This window comes from Urocitellus parryii, chromosome 10, assembly GCF_045843805.1.
Source record: "Urocitellus parryii isolate mUroPar1 chromosome 10, mUroPar1.hap1, whole genome shotgun sequence".
NCBI classification, from domain to species: domain Eukaryota; kingdom Metazoa; phylum Chordata; class Mammalia; order Rodentia; family Sciuridae; genus Urocitellus; species Urocitellus parryii.
Window position 1 is genome coordinate 4,590,703 of NC_135540.1, and position 23,735 is coordinate 4,614,437.

General features: G+C 47.5%; 1 protein-coding gene across 1 annotated transcript in view; it reads left to right on the top strand.

Moving 5' to 3' along the window:
* The first annotated feature begins 2,919 nt into the window (after nucleotides 1-2,919).
* The window catches only part of Fat4 (FAT atypical cadherin 4), a 151,734-nt gene continuing 130,918 nt past the window's right edge, over nucleotides 2,920-23,735 (top strand). Inside the window, exon 1 of the mRNA XM_026390922.2 lies at nucleotides 2,920-8,094. Within this exon, the coding sequence (XP_026246707.2) occupies nucleotides 2,920-8,094 (5,175 nt within the window). The remainder of the gene's footprint in view (nucleotides 8,095-23,735) is intronic.

Below are 23,735 nucleotides of genomic sequence, written 5' to 3' on the forward strand. Positions count from 1 at the left end.
TAATTCAGATTTCCGTGGGTCTGAAGGACTTGAATTTGTCTTCTGCCTTATTGCTCTTGATTATTTTTTAACCTTAAGTAAAGAAAGGCACCAGGAGATTCTTAAAGATCCTTTTCTTTGCCACCATCCCTAGGCAAGAAAGAGGAATTAGCCATGTAACCAGATCCTTCTAGGCTCTGCATTTAATTTTAAGCAAGAAACCGGAGACTAAAGATGTAAGACCGCCAGAGAACAGCAGAGGGCAGTATTGACTCGTGCCTGACCTGTCTCTGGGCCCAGAAAGTTTCAAGATTGGAAGGGTTCCTGTGGCAGAAAAAAATGTATGACATATGCCCTATATTTGCATTGTTTGGCTTAAATTCATATTTTTAAGTTGGTTCCCTTAAAGGGGAAAAATACTGACCTGATTTCTACTGATTCTTTTTCCTTTTGACAAATCAAGGCACGCCTTCACAAAAATCAGCTGTGGTAAATAGAAGGGAGTAGTCCGTGGCATATGGGCATTTTTAAAAATTAGGCTTCAATTTTATTGTATTTATTCCTATTTTCTCCTGTCTATTCCTCCTCCAGACCAAAACCAAAACGGAACTCTGTTGGATTTCCTTTGTCTACCAAATGTAACAGGGAAATATTCCATCAGGGATCAAAATTCCAAACTAACTTCTCAACAGGAAGGGATCTTCCTCATTCCAGAGGGCTGCTTTGTTATTGTCCAAACAGTAAGATGGGGCCACCGACACCTGGAATCAGTTGGGGAGCAGAACGATACATAACAAACGGTATTAAACGCTGAGTTCCCCTGACTCGTCCTACGGGAAATTAAAGGGCGGTTGGTACTAGGGCCCTTAGCCAGCTGGAAGGTGGGGGCCAGGCCGGCTGGGTGCGGGCTGAGGTTCAGCTCGCCCCGCACGGCAGACGCCCGCTGCTGCTCGAGGGGACGGGCTGGGCTGGGTTGGACTCCGTCGGATCCTGGCATTCACCGAGAAGGGGCAGGAAACGGTTAACGCAGATCGGCGCTGTGCTTAATCCTTCCTCCCCGCTTTAGCAGACCCTCGCCCCCCGCCTTTCTTTTATTTCTCTCGACCCCCTTACCCTGAGTTATTACTAGCATAACAACCCAGCGGTCTCCCCCCAGACCCTGCCACTAAAGTTATTTATCTGCAAACCTGACCCCACCCCCATCTATTCCGCGGCAGCCTTTTGCTGTTAGTGCGCTGACGCCGGCCAAGATTTGACCAAAAGGGAAAAAAAAAAAAAAAAGAGAGAGAAAGGGGGGAAAAATTCAACCCCCTTCTTAGCGCCTCCGCCGGCCGGGCTCCCACCCCGGACCGCCCCCAGCCCCCGGGAGGCCGGAGTGATTAGCATCCCGAGGAGCCAGTCGGAGGGCGCGGGCGGAGGAGCGCGCCCGCGGTAGGAGTGCCAGGCGGGGCCGCCCGGCTCGGGCCCAATGGGGCTGCGGGAGGGAGGGGCGGTAGGTGACAGCCCCGGGAGCCAGCGAGAGTCCGGGCGAACTAAAGTGCGGGCAGCAATGAGTGGCGAGCAAAGTTTCTGAGTCCTGCTGCAGGTCGCGGTCTGCCCTCCCCCTCTGTGCTCCGGCGACGCGCTGTGTGTGTGTGTGCGCGTGTGTGTGTGTGTGCGCGTGTGTGCGCGCGCGTGTGTGTGTGAGAGCGTGCAGCGGGGAAGGGGCGGGGAGAGTGGGGGACCAGGCGGACGCGGAGAGGGACTCGCGGCGCTCCCACTCCGCGGCGAGCAGCCTTCAGCCCGCAGGAGCGCAGCGCTGACAGGCGCGGGCCGAGCCGCCGAGCCGCCCACTTCCCGGTCTCCGCCGCCGACGGCCAAGGGGCCGAGAGGGGACCGGCCACCCCGCCCCGCACAAACGCCTGGTGGATTACAAAGTGAAACTGACACGGGACAATACAAGCCGAGATAACCGGGGCCGGGCGAGGCGCGCCGGAGGGGGCTTCTGGCCGCGGCCGCCGAGAGCGATGCCCCTGGCATGCTGAGGGGAGGGGACGCCGGGACCGCGCGCCGCTCCTGCCCGACCCCCGCGAGGCCGAGAAGAAAGGGGGACCTGCGCTCGGTTTGGATGTACAAATAATGGGGCGGCAGGCGCCGCGGCCGTGGTGAAGATGCCTTGGAGCCTGTGCCGGACCACGGGCTCGAAGCCGCAGCAGGGGCCGCGGCGGCGGTGGCTGCACGAGGGCCAGGGACGGAGCTGAGCGCTCCCGGTGCCGGAGCCCCCGAGCCAGAGCCGAGACTGGAACGCAGTTCCCCCGCTGCCTGCGCGCGGACGCCGCCGCCCGGGCCTCCGCGGCCACTGCCGCCGCGCTGTCGGAGGGGCGTTGCAGCCTGGCTCTCCACAGTGGGACCGAGGAAAGTCCTCCTCCTCAGCATTGGGGAAAGGAATTCGATTCCCCGGTTCCCCACCGCTCCCTCCCCGGTGCGCAGCTGCGCTTTCCGAGGCCACCAAGGTGTTTGTTCTTCCCTCTTCGCTCTGGGTAAGTGCTAAAGTTTCAGAAGAGAATCGTTTGCCATGATTCCTCAGCAACCTTGAACACAGGCGGCCTCTTCCAGCTCACATCCGCCCGGGCGAAAGGGCTCAGGCTCCGGATTAATAAACCCAGTCAAGGGGCGAATGCAAGAGGTCTGAGAAACTTTTCTGGGACCTCTACTCCCCGGAGGGTCCCGCGGGATGCCCTGCCGCTTCTGGCCACAGCATCTCTCCTGCACTTCGCGTCCCCCTGGCTACCTGGAGCCTTTGGCAGATGGGGCTAACTTTTGCTGGACTGGGGTTGTTTTGAAATAGCAGAGGTCTCAGACCGCGCCGAATCTTGGCTGGCGCTTCTTCATCTCTGTAAATATTGTTCCCTTCCTTCACCCTTCCTTCTCTTCGGCACACCGTCCCAGGGATCCAGGACCATGGACTTGGCAGCAGACCAGACTCCTGGCCGCCGGTGGCTCCCTATGCACACTCTTTCAGTTTTTCGGCTCCTCCGAGTGTTTTGGCTGCTGTCCCTGCTCCCGGGGCCCGCCTGGGTCCGCGCGGCCGAGCAGCGCCAGGTGTTCCAAGTGCTGGAAGAGCAACCTCCGGGCACTCTGGTGGGCACCATCCAGACGCGCCCCGGCTTCACCTACCGGCTCAGCGAAAGCCACGCCTTGTTTGCCATAAACAGTAGCACCGGAGCCCTGTACACCACCGCCACCATCGACCGCGAGAGCCTGCCCAGCGACGTGATCAACCTGGTGGTCCTTTCCAGCGCGCCCACCTACCCTACTGAAGTGCGAGTGCTGGTGCGGGACCTCAACGACAACGCCCCGGTCTTCCCGGACCCCTCCATCGTGGTCACTTTCAAGGAAGACAGTAGCAGCGGACGTCAGGTCATCTTGGACACCGCCACTGACTCGGACATCGGCTCCAACGGTGTGGACCACCGCTCCTACCGCATCATCAAGGGCAACGAGGCCGGCCGCTTTCGCCTGGACATCACCTTGAACCCCAGCGGCGAGGGCGCGTTCCTGCATCTAGTGTCCAAGGGCGGACTGGACCGCGAGGTCACGCCACAGTACCAGCTCCTGGTCGAGGTGGAAGACAAGGGCGAGCCGAAGCGGCGGGGCTACCTTCAGGTAAATGTGACAGTGCAAGACATAAATGACAATCCCCCGGTTTTTGGCAGTTCCCACTACCAGGCGGGGGTGCCTGAGGATGCGGTTGTGGGCTCCACCGTCCTCCAGGTGGCGGCGGCGGACGCAGACGAGGGTACCAACGCTGACATCCGTTATCGACTACAGGACGAGGGGACCCCCTTCCAGATGGACCCAGAGACAGGGCTTATCACCGTGCGAGAGCCCCTGGACTTTGAGGCCCGGCGCCAGTACTCGCTTACAGTGCAGGCCATGGACCGAGGCGTGCCCTCCCTCACTGGGCGCGCTGAAGCGCTGATTCAGCTGTTGGATGTGAATGACAATGACCCGGTGGTGAAGTTCCGCTACTTCCCTGCCACCTCCCGCTACGCCTCGGTAGATGAGAACGCTCAGGTAGGCACGGTGGTGGCTCTGCTCACGGTGACTGATGCAGACTCCCCGGCGGCCAACGGGAACATCTCGGTGCAGATCCTTGGGGGCAATGAGCAGCGCCACTTTGAAGTGCAGAGAAGCAAAGTACCAAACCTGAGCCTAATCAAAGTGGCCAGCGCCCTGGACCGCGAGCGCATTCCTTCCTATAATCTCACCGTTTCGGTCTCTGATAACTATGGGGCGCCCCCTAGCGCAGAGGTGCAGGCGCGCTCTTCCGTGGCAAGCCTGGTGATTTTTGTCAATGACATCAATGATCATCCCCCTGTCTTCGCACAGCAAGTGTACAGAGTAAACCTGAGCGAGGAGGCGCCGCCAGGGAGCTATGTGTGTGGGGTGTCTGCCACTGATGGCGACTCTGGTCTCAATGCTAATCTGCGTTACAGCATCGTCTCTGGCAATGGACTAGGATGGTTCCGTATTAGTGAACACAGTGGCCTGGTGACCACTGGGGCTGCGGGGGGACTCGACCGCGAACTGGCTTCACAGATTGTACTGAACATCAGTGCCCGGGACCAGGGAGTTCACCCCAAGGTGTCCTATGCTCAGCTGGTAGTAAACCTCCTGGATGTGAATGATGAGAAGCCAGTATTTAGCCAGCCAGAAGGGTATGATGTGTCTGTGGTGGAGAATGCGCCGGCAGGCACAGAACTGCTGGTGCTGGGGGCGACTGATGGGGACCTAGGTGACAATGGGACAGTGCGCTTTTCACTACAAGAGGCTGAGAGTGACCAGAGGTCCTTCCGTCTGGATCCTGTATCTGGGAGATTGAGTACTATCTCTTCCTTGGACAGAGAGGAGCAAGCCTTCCACTCCCTGGTGGTCTTGGCCACAGATCTAGGTTCCCCTCCCCAGTCATCAATGGCTCGCATCAATGTGAGCCTCCTGGACCTGAACGACAACAGCCCAGTGTTCTATCCTGTCCAGTACTTCGCCCATATTCAGGAGAATGAGCCTGGGGGCAGCTATATCACCACAGTGTCTGCCACTGACCCAGACTTGGGTCCCAATGGAACTGTCAAATACAGCATATCTGCTGGGGACAGATCTCGATTTCAGATCAATGCTCAGAGTGGGGTCATTTCTACAAGAATGGCCCTAGATAGAGAAGAAAAGACAGCTTACCAGTTACAAATAGTGGCTACCGATGGTGGCAATTTGCAATCTCCCAGCCAGGCCATAGTGACCATCACAGTGTTGGACACTCAGGACAACCCACCTGTATTCAGCCAGGCTGCCTACAGCTTCGTTGTGTTTGAGAACGTGGCTGTGGGGTACCATGTGGGCAGTGTGTCTGCATCCACCATGGATCTCAATTCCAATATCAGCTATCTCATTACTACTGGGGATCAGAAAGGTATGTTTGCCATCAACCAGGTCACGGGGCAGCTGACCACAGCAAGCGTGATTGACAGAGAAGAGCAGTCTTTTTATCAGCTGAAGGTTGTAGCCAGTGGCGGCACAGTGACCGGAGACACCGTGGTGAATATCACAGTTAAGGATCTGAATGACAACTCTCCTCATTTCCTTCAGGCCGTAGAGAGTGTGAACGTGGTGGAGAATTGGCAGGCAGGTCATAGCATTTTCCAGGCCAAAGCTGTGGACCCCGACGAAGGTGTCAATGGCATGGTGACCTACAGCCTTAAGCAGAATGCCAAGAATCTGTTTGCTATCAATGAAAAGACTGGTGACATCAGTCTCCTCGGACCCCTGGATGTTCACACTGGCTCCTACCAGATAGAGATCTTGGCATCTGACATGGGGGTCCCACAGCTTTCCTCCAGTGTCATCTTGACGGTTTATGTCCATGATGTCAATGACCACCCACCAGTGTTTGACCAGCTCTCCTATGAGGTCACCCTTTCTGAGTCAGAACCTGTGAATTCTCGGTTTTTTCAAGTGCAGGCCTCTGACAAAGATTCAGGAGCAAATGGTGAGATTGCCTACAGCATCGCTGAGGGAAACACAGGGGGGGCTTTTGGCATATTCCCAGATGGTCAGTTGTATATAAAAAGTGAACTGGACCGTGAACTTCAGGACAGGTATGTTTTACTGGTTGTCGCTTCTGACAGAGCAGTGGAACCCCTTAGTGCTACTGTGAATGTCACCGTGATTTTAGAAGATGTAAATGATAACAGACCTCTTTTTAACAGTACCAATTACACATTTTACTTTGAAGAGGAGCAGAAAGCTGGGTCATTTGTGGGCAAAGTGAGTGCTATGGATAAAGACTTTGGGCCAAATGGAGAAGTAAGGTATTCTTTTGAGATGGTGCAACCAGATTTTGATTTGCATGCCATCACGGGGGAAATTACAAATACCCGCCAGTTTGACAGGGAGTCTCTCATGAGGCGGAGAGGGACTGCGGTGTTTACTTTTACAGTCATAGCAACAGATCAAGGCCTCCCTCAGTCTCTCAAGGATCAAGCCATGGTACATGTTTACATGAAGGATATCAATGATAATGCTCCCAAATTTTTGAAAGACTTTTATCAAGCTACAATATCAGAGACAGCAGCCAACCTGACACAGGTTTTAAGAGTGTCTGCCTCTGATGTTGACGAAGGTAGTAATGGACTTATTCATTATTCTGTAATCAAAGGAAATGAAGAAAGACAGTTTGCCGTAGACAGTGCCTCTGGTCAGGTAACACTGATTGGCAAATTGGACTATGAAGCCACACCTGCCTATTCCCTCGTAATTCAAGCTGTGGATTCAGGGACAGTCTCCCTCAATTCAACCTGCACCCTACACATTGATGTTTTAGATGAAAATGACAATACTCCTTCTTTCCCTAAATCGACCCTGTTTGTTGATGTTTTGGAAAACATGAGAATTGGTGAACTTGTGTCTTCTGTTACTGCGACTGATTCTGATTCAGGTGACAATGCTGACTTACATTACAGCATCACTGGGACTAACAACCATGGGACTTTTAGCATCAGCCCGAACACTGGGAGTATATTTTTGGCCAAAAAATTGGACTTTGAGACACAGTCTTTGTATAAATTAAATATCACTGCGAAAGACCAAGGAAGGCCCCCCCGTTCATCCACAATGTCGGTGGTCATACACGTGAGGGACTTTAACGACAACCCTCCCAGCTTCCCTCCTGGAGACATCTTCAAGTCTATAGTTGAGAACGTTCCCATCGGTACGTCTGTCCTTTCAGTGACGGCACAGGACCCAGACGCAGACATCAATGGGCAGCTGTCCTATGCGATCATTCAGCAGATGCCAAGAGGCAGTCACTTCAGCATAGACGGGGTCAAAGGGACCATCTACACCAGCGCTGAAATAGACCGGGAATTTGCTAACCTCTTTGAGTTGACGGTAAAAGCCAATGACCAAGCTGTACCCATAGAAACCAGAAGGTACGCTTTGAAAAACGTGACCATCTTGGTGACAGACCTCAATGACAATGTCCCAATGTTCATCTCACAAAACGCCCTGGCTGCAGACCCCTCAGCTGTGATCGGTTCTGTCCTGACGACAATCCTGGCTGCTGACCCAGACGAAGGTGCCAATGGGGAGGTGGAATATGAGATCATCAACGGGGACACGGACACCTTCATTGTGGACCGGTACAGCGGGGACTTGAGAGTGGCTTCAGCGCTGGTGCCCTCGCAGCTGATCTACAATCTCATAGTCTCAGCCACAGACCTGGGCCCCGAGCGGAGGAAATCGACCACTGAGTTGACCGTCATTCTTCAGGGCCTCGAGGGCCCCGTGTTTACTCAACCCAAGTACATCACTATTTTGAAGGAAGGAGAACCCATTGGCACCAATGTCATCTCCATAGAAGCAGCTAGTCCCAGGGGACCTGAAGCCCCCGTGGAGTACTACATTGTCTCAGTGCGTTGTGAAGAAAAAACTGTTGGACGTCTCTTCACCATTGGACGGCACACGGGCATGATTCAGACGGCCGCCATACTGGACCGGGAGCAAGGGGCCTGTCTTTACCTGGTGGACGTCTATGCCATAGAGAAATCCTCAGCGTTCCCCAGAACACAGAGAGCAGAGGTAATGCTTTTGCAACCATTTATTATTTGTTGATGTGCTTTTATGAAGGTCATCCTCTTTATAATTACTTTCTATAATCATTCACCTTAATGTTTTGTTGCTAATTTTATAAAGAGGAGCACACAAAAATGTTCTGTCATAAAGACTAACAAGGAGTGTCAGACAAGGTAGTGTGAATTCTGGTTACAAATGGCAAACGTGTTTTCACTTCATGGTTCTCTCCAGAGCAATCTCATAGTGAAGGCTAAGGAGAATCTTTAGTCATTTCAGAAGTAAATATAAAACCTATTTATCTAAGCTTAATCAATGAATGGCCTCAGGGCCTTTCAGTAGAAAGTCTGCTAAAGGACGGGTAGTTTCAGCATTAAGAACTCCCCCTTCCAAAATGAAGAGCTTTGGTAGCACCCGGAAGGACACCCTGGCTTTTTGAGGCGAGTGGCCCTGGACCACAGACTGGCAGTTCATATTGGGATGGTATTCACTTTCGCGTCCTCAGCAAGGCTGGCCCTGGGTAGACAGTGAGTCATTTGCATGTGCTGGGTCAAGTTTGGGGAGACTCCTGCCTGGTCTGCCTTGGCACTGCAGGCACCGTCTTCTGACTGAGGGCAATCGTTCCCCTGTTGTCTAAAACTAAAGCAGGTAACATGTTGTGCAGGATCAGAACTTGGAGGCTGTCCATTGAGATGGCACTGTGTGGTCAGTGCCATGGCGTGTGCTCTTCTGCCTGCTGTGTGATGTTTTAGAGCAGAAACCTAGAGGGTTCTGAGTTCGGCCTTCCCGGGGACACCTTGGGTGGCTGCCTCTTCCTGGGGGACACCTTGGGTCGCTGCCTCTGCTGCTCCGACGTGGTTCTCTGTTCAGCTTCTGGCACCGTTGTTCTGATGATAGCTGGAGTCCATACAGCTGCCCGCTGCAAGCTCTCCTTGGCCACCTTCTAAGTTCTTCCTCTCCCTTCTCACTCCCTTCCAAGACATCCCGGTGTCTGTCACTCGGCCAAAAACACAGAATATCAAATGTGGTTTGTGATACTTGGCTGCGGCCCAAGCACAACCTGCCAGCGACCGGAGGCCCCTGTGATTGTTTTCTTGCATTCCTCTCCTTTTGGGGGAGGTGGGGGATTTTCCTCATTTTAAATGCTCATTCATTATCATTATCTGTTTGAATTCCCTGTGACTATTTTTTTTTTTTTTTAAATCACAGCTAGCTGTATCTCAGCGTATTTATAGCTTGGAGGACAGCAGACCTAGAGAGATGATTCTTAATAGAGGTACAATTCTTTTACAGATGTAATTCTAATGGGGTTCAATTTTATCTTACATACATTGCCTTAAGAGGCTTTCCAGATAAATTATCTTCTTTTATCTATTTATTTTAAAATATCTTAATTTAGGAGCTACCTGGTTTAGCTCGGGTCATGACAGCATGATTCACATGTAATTTTATTTTGATTTGTAGTTCTCTCTCTTCCAAACCCATCCCCTGCCTCTACCTTTCTTCTCTGTAATTATGTCTTAGACAGAGAGGTTTGATGAGTTTAATTCCAAATATTTATTAAAGGCAGACAATTAAGGAATTCCAGACATTGGATGAATTAGTTAATTTATAAAGCAAATTATATTATTAGGTGTGGGTGTGTAATTCAGTGCACTACATTTCACTTGAACAATGTGGAGAATAAGAATAAATTTTCATTGTTACAGGTTTATTGTGCCTTGTTATTTGCTCATTAGATAGGCAAAAATCAGCTAGCATAAATATATTAAATAATGCTGCCTATATTAATATATTAATAGACATAAAGTAGTATATTAAATAGGCACAAAGTCTAAAAATAATTATCAATAATTTTGTTAGTAAAAGGGAGTGATATGCCTGTTACATTTTTAACTTTAAGTAACATCAATAATGCTATCATTAATATTTACTGTTCTCTCTATATATTTAAAAATCTAAGGAGAATTCAGTATGATAATTTTTTAATAAAAAATAGTGTTTCAGGATATCTATCCTCTTTGCATCAAAGTGCTGAAATTGCAAACCAAGTGTGAGTTCCCAAGCTCTGGCCACTCCTAAAATTGAAAGCAAATGTTTTTCTTCAAAGAATATTGAAAGTTGTAGTTGTAAGCTAAAATTTCATGTTATTATTGGTTGTTTCTTCCAAGTGTATGCAATAAAGCTCTTTCTTTCCTTCTGCTCACTGTGATTCTGCAAAAAGAGGTCATAAATTACCTTTTGGTGTCAGAGGTGATATTTTAATTGTTTGTTTCCAAGTGAAACGTTGTGGTTCAATGCATTTTTAAAAATGTGTTCCTCTACACTGATAGGGATCTGGGTTGCTTACTCAGGTTTCTGGCCAGAGTCCTGGCGGATCCCATTCCTCTGGCAAGCCGAGGCTCAGCAGGTAGACAGAGAAGCAGTTTATCTTGCATCTTCTCCTGGCTCTGCAGTTGGGGTGGGGGGGGGGGCTGAGGACTGTGACTCTGAGACACTGCCCTCCAGGCTGTTGGACACTTGTGCACTTTCTCTTATGCCACCTGTCACATCTAGAGGTTTTGTGTAAATAAGAATGTCTACAAAGGGTGGCTTTTGGGTCACAGACACAGGATGTATTACCTTTTAATTCTGTCTCTTTATATCCTCAGAAGAGTGCACATCCTCTTGACTCTGTTAAAAAAGATCATGGAAACTTTGAGCCGTTTTTTTCTAGGTTCAACAAAGTATAGAGAAGTAGTGATCCAATAAACACTGATTTTTAAATGGGTGTCTTATGTAGAGCCACATGAAAGTCGGGGTCTTGGTTGGACCTCAGCATGATGAGGGCGTGGTCCTGTGGATCCTGGTCATTGGGAGGCTCCTACACTGCCTGGTGTGTAGGAGGTGCTCAGCGCACACCTGCTGGAAGATCTAAGAGCAGAAGGCAGTTCTCCTGCCTCAGGAGTAAATCCACAGAGGGAAGCTGGGACGATGGAGGGCGCTGGGAAACCTGGCCCTGCTCACGGAACTGACAGATCAGAGCCATCATCCCTGCTGCACAGATGAACTGAAGACTCTCAGAAAACCCCCAGAGGAAAGAGAGTTCCAGTGGGTGGTCTGATGCCGGGCCATTGTGTAGGTGGAAGGCGGTGGGGTCTGAGCCTCCAGGCGCTCAAAGGCTGCTGTTCCTCAGCTTTCTTCCCCAGTGTCCCTTTGAGTCCTAAAGGAGCAGTGCCTCTTACCTGTGGACACTATTCTTTTCTTTTTTGGTGCCTAACCCCTGTGCCTCACCCCAACCCTTTTACTATTTTATTTAGAGACAGGATCTCGCTGAGTTGCTTAGGGCCTTGCTAAGTCACTGAGGCTGGCTTTGAGCTCATGATCCTTCTGCCTCAGCCTCCCAGCCACTGGGATCCCAGGGGTGCACCTCTAACCCATGTGACACTATTTTTAACATTACAACTGAGGACAATTTAAAAATACTTAGATACTTATTAATTTATTTAAAAATTACACTAGGAATATACCATTTTAGTTTTGTTTTAAAATGTAATCTTTTCCAATTTACAAAATTGAAAACTGTGTCATTATTTCACATTAAAAATCTATTTCTTCAGCATCTGGCTTAGTAGAATGATAAAGAATGCATCAGAAAAAAACTATTTAAATTTGTTTTGAGTTGACGGATAAAACTGCATGTTTAATCAGGTACAAGGTAATGTTTTAAAGTACCTCTACATTGTAAAATGGTTAAATGTAGCTAATTAGTTATTATGGCAAGAGCTTGAAATAACCACTTTGTTCACATGGATGAAGAATACATAATTAAAATCTTTAATTATGGTCCCCTGCTGTACAACAGGTTTCTTGACGTTGACTTCTCCTGACTGTAATGATATACCTTTTGGCCAACAACTGGACATCTTCCCATCCACCACCCCAAACTCCAGTAACCACCATTGTTCTTTTACTTCTATGAGATGAACATTTTTAGATTCCATAAATGAGTGAGATACCCACATGTGTTAGTGTTTCTGCATCTGGTTTATTTCACCCGATACAGCATCCTCAGGTCATTCATGGTGTCACAAATGGCAGGATTTCATTTTTTATGGATAAACAGTATCCCACTGTGTGTAGATACACCACACTTTCTGTGTCATTCATCCCCTGATGGACACTTAGGTGGATTTCATAATTTGGCTATTGTGATTAATGCTGCAACGAACACAGCAGTACAGACGTTTCATCAACATACTGACGTTATGGGGTTTGGATATCTACCTAACGCTGGGATTGCAGGATCATATCATTGTTCTGTTTCTCCATAATGTTTTCATAGCGGCTCTACTAAGTTACATTCTCACTGCTATAGTTCGGCTCTTAAGTGTCCCCAAAGATCCACCTGTTAGAGGTTTGGTCCCTAGAGTGGCAGAATTGGGAGGTGGTGGAACCTAGAGGAGGCAGGGCTGAGTGGGAGGGGTTTAGGAAATTGAGGACTTGCCCTTTGCAGGAGATGGTGGGACCGGAACCCCTTCCTCTTCCTCGTCCCTCCCTGGCTTATCATGCCAGCAGCTTGGCTCTGCCAATGTTCCTGCCATAACGTGCTTCCTCATCACAGATCCGAAGAAAGGACACCAATTGGTCATGAATTGGAACCTCCAAAACTATAAGCCCAAACCAGCCCCCTGTCTTTCTAAGTTGATTATCTCAGGTGAGCTGTTCTAGCCATGGAAAGCTCACACCACTGACTGTGTTAGGGTCACTTTCCTCCACATCCTAACCAGCACTTGCCTTGTCCTCTTGCTGGTGTTGACCGTACTGGAGTGAGGTGATATTTTGCTGCAGTTTTAATTTGCATTTCCTTGCTTACCATTGAAGTGAACATTTTTTAAGTGTATCTGTTGGCCATTTATGTCTTCTTTTGAGAAATATCTCTTCAGATCCTTTGTCCGGTTTTAAAGTCCAGTATTCCTTTTCTGCTGGTGAGCTGATTGAGTTCCTTGTATATTTTAGGGTTAGCCTCTTGTCAGAGGTTTGTTTTATAAATATGTTCTTCCAACTGCAGGTCGGCAGTTCACTGTGCGGATTGTTCCTTTTCCGTGTGGAAGTCTTTTTAGTCTGATGTACTCCTGTTTGTCGACTTTTGCTGGTGTTGGCATTTGAGATCTCATTAAAAAAATCATTGCCAAGAGCATGAGCTGAAGCATTTCCCTGCATCTCTCCCGACAGTCTCGTAGTTTCAGGTCTTACAGGTCTTGAGTCCAGTGTGAGTTACTCTCTGGGCATCTTGGCAGAGGTCTGACTTCACTTTGCTGCCTATGGATATCAAGTCTTCCCAGCACCATTGTCCCTGTCCTTGTGGGTTCTTGGCACTTTTGTTGAGAATCAGTTGGTTGCAAGTGTGTGGCTTATTTCTGGGCTCTCCCCTCTTGTCTCTTTGTCTATGTGTCCTTTTTTTTACACCAGCACCATGCTACTTTGATCACAGAAAAGCCTTTAAGTATATTGACTCTCAGTTTCATTGTGATTGTTGGAAGTTATTCAAAGTTTGAATTTTTCCTTGAAAGCTCAAATTTTACCATTAGAAACACATATTGTCAGTTATTTTCCTTGAAGTGTCAGGCTCCCTTTGTTCATAAACAAAACAAACAAACAACAACAAAAAAAAAACATAGCTGCTGTGGTTCTTTCAAGTAGAAATGCTGTTCCAGGAGTCAAGCTCGGCCCCAGAGCTCCATCTCACACACACACCCTCTGCTTCGAGACCATCTCAGCACCAATGTCCAGAATTCTTCGTGCCTGTTTTGGTCTTTGCCATGCAGAATACTGACAAGACATTGCATGTGGAATCTTGGTTTAATATAATTCATAATTTCACCATTTATTCAAGCAAGTTTTTTTTTCACTTTTTCAATGAGAAATATGTAAATATAAGTTTTTAATTTTTTAAAAAAATTTTTACTGTGAGTACCTGGCAGAAAAGAATGCAATTACTGCTAAAATATTCTTAGCTGCTGCTCTGATCTGTGCTAGGATCCCTGCAGTTTTTGCTTGTGCACCTTTACTGTAAATGTTAGCACAGCAAACAAGACAAACATTGTTTTCCATTATTATGAAACCCATTGGACTTCCCAGGCTTCTTTAATAAAAAAAAAAAAAAATCCGCTAGATTAAAAGAATGTTTAAAGTGTTGGGTGGATGAACTATTATTCATTAAGAGCTAGAATGAGTTTTAGAAATTGGATGATGAATTAATTTATTTTCACAATGAAACTGTGAAGATTTCCAAGAGAAGCAATGGAGCCGGTTGTAAGGTCAGTGCTGGATACAAAGCTAAGAAATGACTGAACTCTGGAGCGTTTAGACGAGAGTTGTTCACCTTCCATCGTATGTCTGTGTGTCTTGGTGTTACTCCTTCCAGGCAGAACTCTGAGCCTCAGGTCTGGGTATATAGTAGTAACTGTAGTCATCATTCAGAATCGCCATGTTTGCTTATTGGGGATTGTATCAGTTGAAGTGCAAAATGTAAAACAGCACTAAAAACATCTTTCCCATTTCACAGTTGTGGAAATTGACCCCCGGTAAAGTTCAGTAACGTAAACTCACATAGAAAGGAAGATTGTGTCCAGAACCTGGGTCGCTCCAGAATTTTTATCCATCACTGTTCTGTTCCATTCCATCCTAAGCCAAGGCAATTTGTCTTCACTTATGAGAAAGTTCTTCTCTCTGTCGATATGAGAATGTAGGCGAGCCTTTTAACAGTCCTGCCTTCCCTCCCCTAAGTGTTCTGAAGTCTCTAAGAAGGATCACAGTGTACTGTGGGAGCGGAGGGACAATGAGAGTTTTCCTGCTTCCATCAAGGCCTCCAGCAGGTGCGGGGCTGCTGGGGTCAGCTGCTGAAGCGAGCCAGACCCCCGAGGGGCCCAGCGGCCTTGTTCCTGGAGAGAGAGGAGGTGGGGGTGAGAGCAGAGCTGGGGACAGGTGAAGCTCAGGCCAGGAGGGAGGGTGCCTCTCCTGCCATGGCCCTGCCGCTGCCCAAGGTGGAGAGTTGGATCTGGATTCCAGGTGGCAGGGGCTCCTCTGTGTGGAGCAGTGACGGTTTCCAGTAGATGAGGCGTGAAGATTTTTTTAAGGGGAGGAAACATTTTCGGACTTCCTCTGCTTTGGAACTCCAGAGCGTTTCTCTAAAAAACAACCTTTGATCATTTTCTGATTTCATTTTTTACTCCTTAGTACATTTTAAAATTTATTGAAGAAAATACTGTGTATTGGCGGGTTCTATAAGTTTTCAAGAAACGTGCAGCTGTGGGTCCCAGCCCGGGTACTGATGGTTACTGCTCAAGCTGCTGGGGGTTCTCCGGAGGCTCGATTTGGTTTGCTGTTCTGGGGATAGAGTTTCACCGGCAGAATTCGTTTTCTGAGGACGGTACTGCTTCTTCCTTTTCCCTGTATTAAAACCTTAATCAATTTAGTCCTTTATTGTTTCGTTTGATTTCGAGGCAACTGTGCTGGGAATGGTTTTGAAAAGCACTTATCTGCTTAGACTTGGGTGGCATCAATTTTTCATTACATCGTCTGCACCTGCAGTTTGTCATTCTCAGAATGAGAAGCTGCCCAGGATCCTCATTATTGGTGAAGGACTGTTGTGTCGTGGACTCTTGGGCCCTGGGGTGGCCTCTGTTCCAAGCATTAATAAGTCTAAGGTTTAGCTCTTTTCAATACCCATGCAATAGGTGGTCTCCTCAATGAGGAGCTTGGAGTGGACACAGGAAACGAGCAACTGGCAGGTGACATTCGCTGAGATTAATGTAAGTTGCCCTAAATCATCCCAAATAGAGAATATGGGGAATATTCTCTAATGCTTGAGTACTCTGTGACATGTCACCAGTGCTCAGAGTATGTGAAATAAGGAGGAGAGAACACAGGGAATACAGAGCAGTGGAACATTTAAAAAATGCTATTGCACAAAAGTGCCTTATAAAATACACACATGTGATCATATATCAACACGCATGCACCTGTGATAAAGACTGGTGGCTTTCCCTCATGCTACTGTCCTGAGGCAAGACTGGACAACCGGGCCATGACAATGAAACTGTCTAATTTAGCAGATGGTTTGTGCTGGTTGTCAAGAGCAAACTAGAGCAGCCGGGTCTCCATCAGTTTGTAGATAAAGACATATGTAAGAAATAATCAGTGAGTAATAAATAGGAAGGATTTTAAGGTTTTAGGGAGATGGTGGGAAACACTTAGGAGCCCACTTGGCCCAAGTCTGCAGCCCAGAGCCTGTGCACGCCACTCAGCCCTGACTGAAACCACTCGTATGAAGGTCAAGTCACACTTTCTGTACTCTTGGACACTTAATATTTTACTAGATGAAAAGTTTCCATATTTGTAGATATTTTCACATTGTTGACTGAGGAAATATTGGATGAAATGCAATTTCATGATGACGGAGTAATAGGAGTATTTTAGGATCCTATCGATCTTTATTTTGATTTGAATGACAGACCTATAATCTGTCGGCTTTTCACATTGACTTATTAAAACCAAGGCAGAAATAGATTTCCATTCTTCTAGTTACTGACTCATTATTCTTTCCCCTTTCCAATAACCCCTTTTGAAGGCCGTGCCTGGATCTGGCTCTTGTCTTCTCCTCCTCTCCTAATACCCTTCTCCCCCCCTCCCCCACCTGGCTCCTGCCACACCGCAGCCTGGTCGTGACATGCCAAGGCTGCTCTGGGCACACTGCCGGGTCCCTGGGCGGTTCTCGGTGTTCACTCTGCTGATCCACAGGAGCCTTGACCCAGCTGTTCTCTCACTGGTGCTAAAGGCTTTCTCCAGTTTGCCTCCAGGTCGTGGTCATCAGTGACTTTTATCATTTTGTCATTTATTTCTTGAACCAGTTTTATCTCAGCTTCCCTCGTCAGCATCTTTCTATCTTCTCAAACTCTCATTGTTTGAACATCTTTAGAATCAGTTCTTAAAATCATTTTTTCTTCCATCTCCACCCGTTCCCCCGAGGATCCCAATCAATCTCTGTTGTTAAACAACAGCGGTGACTTCAGCATTTTCTCTTCATTTCAGAGACCTGTCCTGATTCTGCATTCAGATGCCAGACACTGACTCACTGATTGGCTTCTCAATAGGTGTTTAAATCAGCACTGTCAACCCTGAGTTCTTGATATCCTCCGAATGACAACCTCTCTCCCGTCGGTTCCTTCTTAGTTGATGGAATTCCAGCCTTTGGATTGTTCAGGTCAAAAGCTTCCCACGTTCTTTCTTACCCTGTGTATAATCTGTCCATCAATCTCATTGGCTGCCTCTACACCTAGAGGCTGGCCGTCTCTCCTGGGGTCCGCCCTTGCTTCCTGTGTAAGACACCATGGTCCTGTCTTGGGTCTTTGAAGACATCTTCTTATTTTTGGTCTCTGACATTTTTTTCCACCCCCCCACCCCCAGTCCTAGTATAGCCCGTCCCAGCTTCTGGCTGCCCCAGCTGCCCAAAGTCACCTCTGCCTTAGGGCTCCCTCTCTGGTCACCTCCCTTGGCAAAGAACATTCTTTGATTCGGACACCAATCTGGATAACGCCTTGCGCACTCCTGCATTGGCTCCTGTGTCCATTCCCCGTGGGCCTCGTTACAGCTTCCTGCTCTGAGCACCTCGCCCTGCCGGGTGTCATCTCTCAGTTCCGTGTTCCTCCCGAGTGAATCTTGCAGCCCCCCACCAGCTTGTCATCCTCTCCCACGCGCCGACTGCTGGAATGTCTCTGGAACCAGTTCTTGAGACCTGTCTTTTTAGTCTTCACTGTTCCATTGAGAAACAACCCAGTTCCTGGCTTTGAGCCCCGGGATTATGTACATACCCGTGTGATTGTGAAGGACCAGAGTTCCTGACCCACCCTGTGGGTCGTGGTCTTTCTTTCCTTCTCTCACTGAGCGAAAGTCTCCGAGGTTGCATTTCTGTGCTGTGTTCACACTGTTGCTCGGGAGCCGAGGACACTGCCTGAATGACGGAGGGAGTGGTGAGCGGGCAGGTGTGCGTTTGTGCTCAACCGTTGTGGTGAGTCTAGCGGGCAAGGTGAGGGGGGCGGGTCTGGAGATGAGTTCACTGGCCCCAGACCTGCCTGTCTCAGTAGTCAGAGCGGCACAGCGAGCTCCAGCCCTAGTGGCTGCCATGGCTGAGGACTTTCCTGACCTCCTGTCGTCCCCCCCCCCCCCCCCCCGCCCGGCTTTCTTGGTGACAGCAGGGAGAGGCTGCCTCCACTGTCCCTTTCCGGTTGACTTCTTTTTACTTCTCCTTGGGCCTTGTCACAGCACATGTGGTACCTCTTTGTTTTAAGTCCCGTCTTTCCTCTAAAATACACGCGGGATGAGAGGAAAGACGGGGTGTTTCCGCTGCGTGGCCAGGGCCTGCCCTAGGACTGGCTCAGGCAGATGCTCAGTGAATCTCTGAGGAACTGAGGACTCCCTGCTGACAGTGCGGTGTGTTTGGGGGTGAGATGATTGGAGTGTGGGAGCCACCCTAGTTGGAGGTGGCTGGTGGTGGCTGTAGGCAGTGGAGCATGGCACCACCTGGAGGGGTGGGTCACCGGGCCGTGTCCTGGAAGGGTGCATCTTCCCAGCGGCCCCTTCCTCCTTCTCTTCTCTTCTCTCCTTTCCTCTGCCCCCCTCTCTCCCCCTCTTTCTTTCCTCCTGACCCTGCCATGGACAGAGCATCTGCTGGCCCCTTCCGCCATGGTGTGCTGCCTCAGCTGGGTCCCAGCATGATGGAGGTGGCCGTCCGTGGACTGGAACCTCTGTAATCATGAGCCCCAAGTGAACTTCCCCCTTCTGAGTCGTTCTTGTCTGGAATCTGGGTCACAGGGACAAACAGCTCACTATGACACTTGCCAACATTCGACATCAATACACCAGGAGACTTTATAAAGAGAAAGTAGGAGATGCTGCTGAGTAGTCCATCCTGACTGAGGTTTGGAGAGTACGCGCTGCTGATTAGGAAGAAGCGGCTCCCAGCACCTCTTGTGAAGTGGGATGATCATACCTGTTTCATCGTTTCTTGTGGTTTTTGTAGATGATATTTTTAAACTATTCTTCCCTTTCCCCTCAAATACAGATATGCAGAAACCAAATAACATTAAAAACACGTTCTATTTCTAAAGTGTTTTAGAGCACCTGCCCCGCCCCTTCCTTAATCCGTCTGTAAGGAGGTGGGTCAGACATTTTGTATCCATCTTAAGGACGATGCCCAAGACTGCTCGGTCCTCCATGGTCACAAGGCTGGACCCGCATCCACCCTTTCCTCACTGGAGTGAACAAGCTTCACGCCGACCCCACATTCCAGCCTGTGGTTACCTTGGGGCTGTTTGTCCATCTATCATTTTATTGCCTTTGACATAGATCAATAATAGTTATTGTCCCTTGAGAGAAGTTATTGAAAAACTGGGGATCTTGGATGACAGGCTTAGGGGCTCAGGAAACAAGGAAATGACAATATTAGTGAACTGAGTGTTTTCGGCTAGAGGCTGCTCCTCTCAGGGCCCAAGATGGTCATGTAATGCCCACCACCCTCAGGTCACATGTGTCCATCTGGGAACCCACGTGGAAACGTCCTTGGACAATGACTTAATGCAGCCCTCCTGACTGAAGTGACAGTGGGGTGCTCAGTCAGTCAGATCAGCAAAAATCTATGCTTTTCCCAAATGGTTTTGCTTTTCCCAAAATGTGTAAATCTTGGCCAATCCCAAATGAGGGTTTTCGTATTCATTTCCTGAAAAGAAAAATAATTTATTATTTTATGAAATGTTCGAGATAAGCGAATAGAATAAGTGTCACACTCAGCTTTCCTCACCACATAGATGTGTACCCTACCACTTGGCCCATGGAACAGGATCCCGTGGTCGTCAATCAAAGCCACTACCACTTTTATGTATTTTTATATCCACTTGATTCTGTGATGGATTTGAAGTAGATTATAAAACTACATGTATAATAAGTCAATCTATCGGAAAAAAAAGTGTCTTTAAAAATTAATCCCAGAATATAGAGATCACAGTTCAGAAATAGGCAGCTCGGAGAACTAGCTCAGTTTATGCTCAGCTTTCTACAGGCCGAGGAGACCGAGGACAAGATTACACACGTAAGTCACCATGTGACTAAGCAAACACACAATCAGAGAGGAAACAGGAGATGCATGGATTTTCTAAACCTAGGGACCAAAGACGAATTTGCCCCATAGATGCTCCCAAACAGATAGTGATGATTGTCCCAATAACATCTGCATAGTTCAGATATTTATCACAATATCTTTTAATGCCTTTCTTTATCACAATGTCTTTTTAAAAATTTTTTTAAAGAATATTTTTTAAAGAAAGAGAGAGAAGAGAGAGAATTTTTTAACATTTATTTTTAGTTTTTTTGGTGGACACAACATCTTTATTTTGTTTGTATGTGGTGCTGAGGATCGAACCCAGCGCCCCGCGCAGGCCAGGCGAGCGTGTTACCACTTGAGCCACATCCCCAGCCCGTCACAATGTCTTTTAATGCTGATTTGTAGCAAAATAGAAAGGCACACTTCTGGGAAATCATTGGTTTATAGCCTGGTCAAGCTTCCCCTGGGTGAAGAGATTTTGATAGGTTTTTCCGTGGAGCGGGTTGAGGGTCCACACAGGCTCCCCCTGGGTGTACGCGTCCCAGGGAACCGAGGAGAGAGGCTCCCCTAAGGAGACCGTGCCTTTCTCTCTCTTTCCTTTTCTCCAAGCTACACTGCAGTTGGTGAAAGCACTTGCCCAAGTCTCCAGCGACCTGTGGCCTGGGTTGTTTCCACTTCTCAGGAAATGGAAAGACTTATGCTGGCAGGTGACAACTTTACTCTTCAACGTTACTGTAGAGATGTGGGTTTTTTGAGTATTAGAACTAGAATAACTGTCCCATGCACTTCTGCGTTTCCCCGGGCCCTGTCACTGCTGTCCTGAGCTGACAAGGGTGACAGGGTGACGCAGCCATGTGAAGCGAGGACAGAGCGCTGGTGTGGAAGGGGAGGGTCTGCGTCTGTGTCTAGGCTGGTCAGCTGCCACCTCATCCTCAAACTGGAACAATGGCCTCTGAGTGGTCCCCTCCTCTGACACTCTTAGTTGGCAGAGTCACAACTCAGAATCCCCCGCTCTCAGATCTGTCATCCCTGTTGACTGCAGTCTGGAAACGAGGTTGCTCTCCATCTCCAGGGCTCCGTCAGCCTCCCCAAAGCACCCCAACCTTCATGGAATTTTAAAATTAAGGCAGGGATTTTGGACTGTGTGAATGTGGCTCAGAAAGGCCGTCTTTGGTTGCTGCCTCTTACTCCTTCCACCACACCCACCCCACACAGCTGTCACCAGCCCAACCAGATGGCGATCCCCAAATCCCCCTTTACATAAATCTGGGAGCCACAGCAGCTATGATCTTTCTCTTGCATGACATCACTTCTATCCCTTTGTAAAATCCTGAGAAATTTACTTCTTATGAGGCAGCGATGGCATTCAGACTCTGGCCATCTTATGTCTTCAAATTAAAAAAGAAAAAAATAGGGCTGGGGATGTGGCTCAAGAGGTAGCGCGCTCGCCTGGCACGTGCAGGGCACTGGGTTCCATCCTTAGTACCACATAAAAATAAAGATGTTGTGTCCACCAAAAACTAAAAGAAAATATTAAAAAACTCTCTCTTTTAAAAAAAATATTAAATATCACTGTCATGATGTTTTGAATTTGCAATAATTTTCAAATGTTTTTCTCAGAAGTTTTACTTAAAATAATACCTATATGTTATTTACTACTGATGCTAATTTAAATTGTGACTATATCAAACTGCCTAAAGGTGAATTTAAAACAATTCAGTTGTTAAATGTCACTTGAATAGATTTTATTGCTTTATTGTAGCATTTTTCCTCACTATTAACTATATAACAGTCCTTTAATTGCTGCAAAACGTTGACCTATAATCTGCTTTTTAAGATATGAATTGCATTCTGCACTAAAAAGAATGTACAAAAGCATAATACACGTGTGAGGCTGTGCAGGGCAGAGCTGCTGGGGTTCCAAATGCAGCTTAATATTTCATTAGCTTGCATTACAGAGGGGGGTCATCTACCTACGGAGGTTGTGATTAGTTGCAGTAGGTAATGGATCCCGAGTGTGCAGAGCCTGGTGCAGGAGACCTAGAGCACCACGGAACCCTGCCTTGCAGCAAAGTGATTGTAGTGGGAGTGACATGCTCTCCATGGGATGGAGGGCTTCGGTTCAGGAGGGACAACAGCAGCTTGCCAAGCATGTGAGTGGAGATGCATGCAGATGGCTGCAGCTGAGAGAAGTGCCTGTTCCCCTGTTCACTTTTCAGTGCTCTTGGAGTAGCAGTATGTCTACACTTAGGTGGAGAATTTTTGTTGCTCAGCAACCAAGAGAAAATGCTTGAAGACAATTCACTTTTTTAAAAAACAAAATGGCGGTAGTAGTTGTTGGGTGGTGGGGTGGGATGTGCGTGAGCAACATTTACATGTGAGCAGAAGGGTTTTCCAAGGGGAGGTGCTGTTAGACATGCAGAGCACCTCGTGTTAAATAATTATCCCCTCACACATTTACTTCTGAGTTTATCTTTCCTATGTAGCTCAAATACTATTGGGACAAAGATAATCTAAGGAAATGCATTCTATTTAAGGGATATAACTTAAAATGCACAAGGTAAACATTTGAAGGAATAAAATTATAGTTTAAATTTTATCTTTTTAACTTTAATATTTTCTAAATCTAATTATTTCTCCTCCATTAAAAAAATGTGCTGGGTACTTCAGTTTTTATGTTACTCTTAATTGTGACTGCAGTTGTACACTGCATGGTGAAATACTAAAATAAACATAAATTTGAAAGTCAGAATCACTTATTCAAACCCTTTCGTGCTCTGTGGCCTTGAGGCAGAAGCTAAACTACTCTGGGCTACAGTGCCTTCATCTGTTAAAGGGAGAGAAGTACAGCTCCTTAATAAGTGTTGCAAGGGAAGCATACAGTGCACATAGCACTAGAAGAGTGTTTGCTTTACTCCTGTTGATCCTACATGCAGTTACCTCTCCTTGTGTGGTCCAGAAGGCAATGATTAAAAACAATGTAAACAACTACTGGCCTTGTAAGTAGCTACTGTTCACGCAGGGATTGTGGTGACATTTCTAATGATACCATGTAGATGGGAATTAAAACCAAACATGAATTCTGCTTCCTTATTGTAAAGAAATTAAGGAAGTGCATTAATTTATTCTGGTGGCAATCTTCATTGTATGATATCAGAGGAAAAATAATTTTTATAATGACTGTGAATATTGAAATGAAAGACATAACTAAGAACAGGAAGGTTATTGGCCAAGAAAGTAGTTTTTAAAACATCAATTTTGCAAATATTTATTTAAGGAAAATTGCAGATTTCTTTTAAAAAATTTTATCATAATGCAAAGCTAGATGAGCATTTCCATTTATAGACTGTGTTTTGATGAAAATGTCAAATACTGAAGTCATTTCTAAAATATAGGCAGTCTGCCCGGGGAAAACAGTATAAATGAAACTTTTATTGAAAAACGAGGGATTTGTCAGCAAATCTGTCAGAAAGGAGACCTTAGAACAAGTGGATGCTTTAAAAGACCTTTCTTT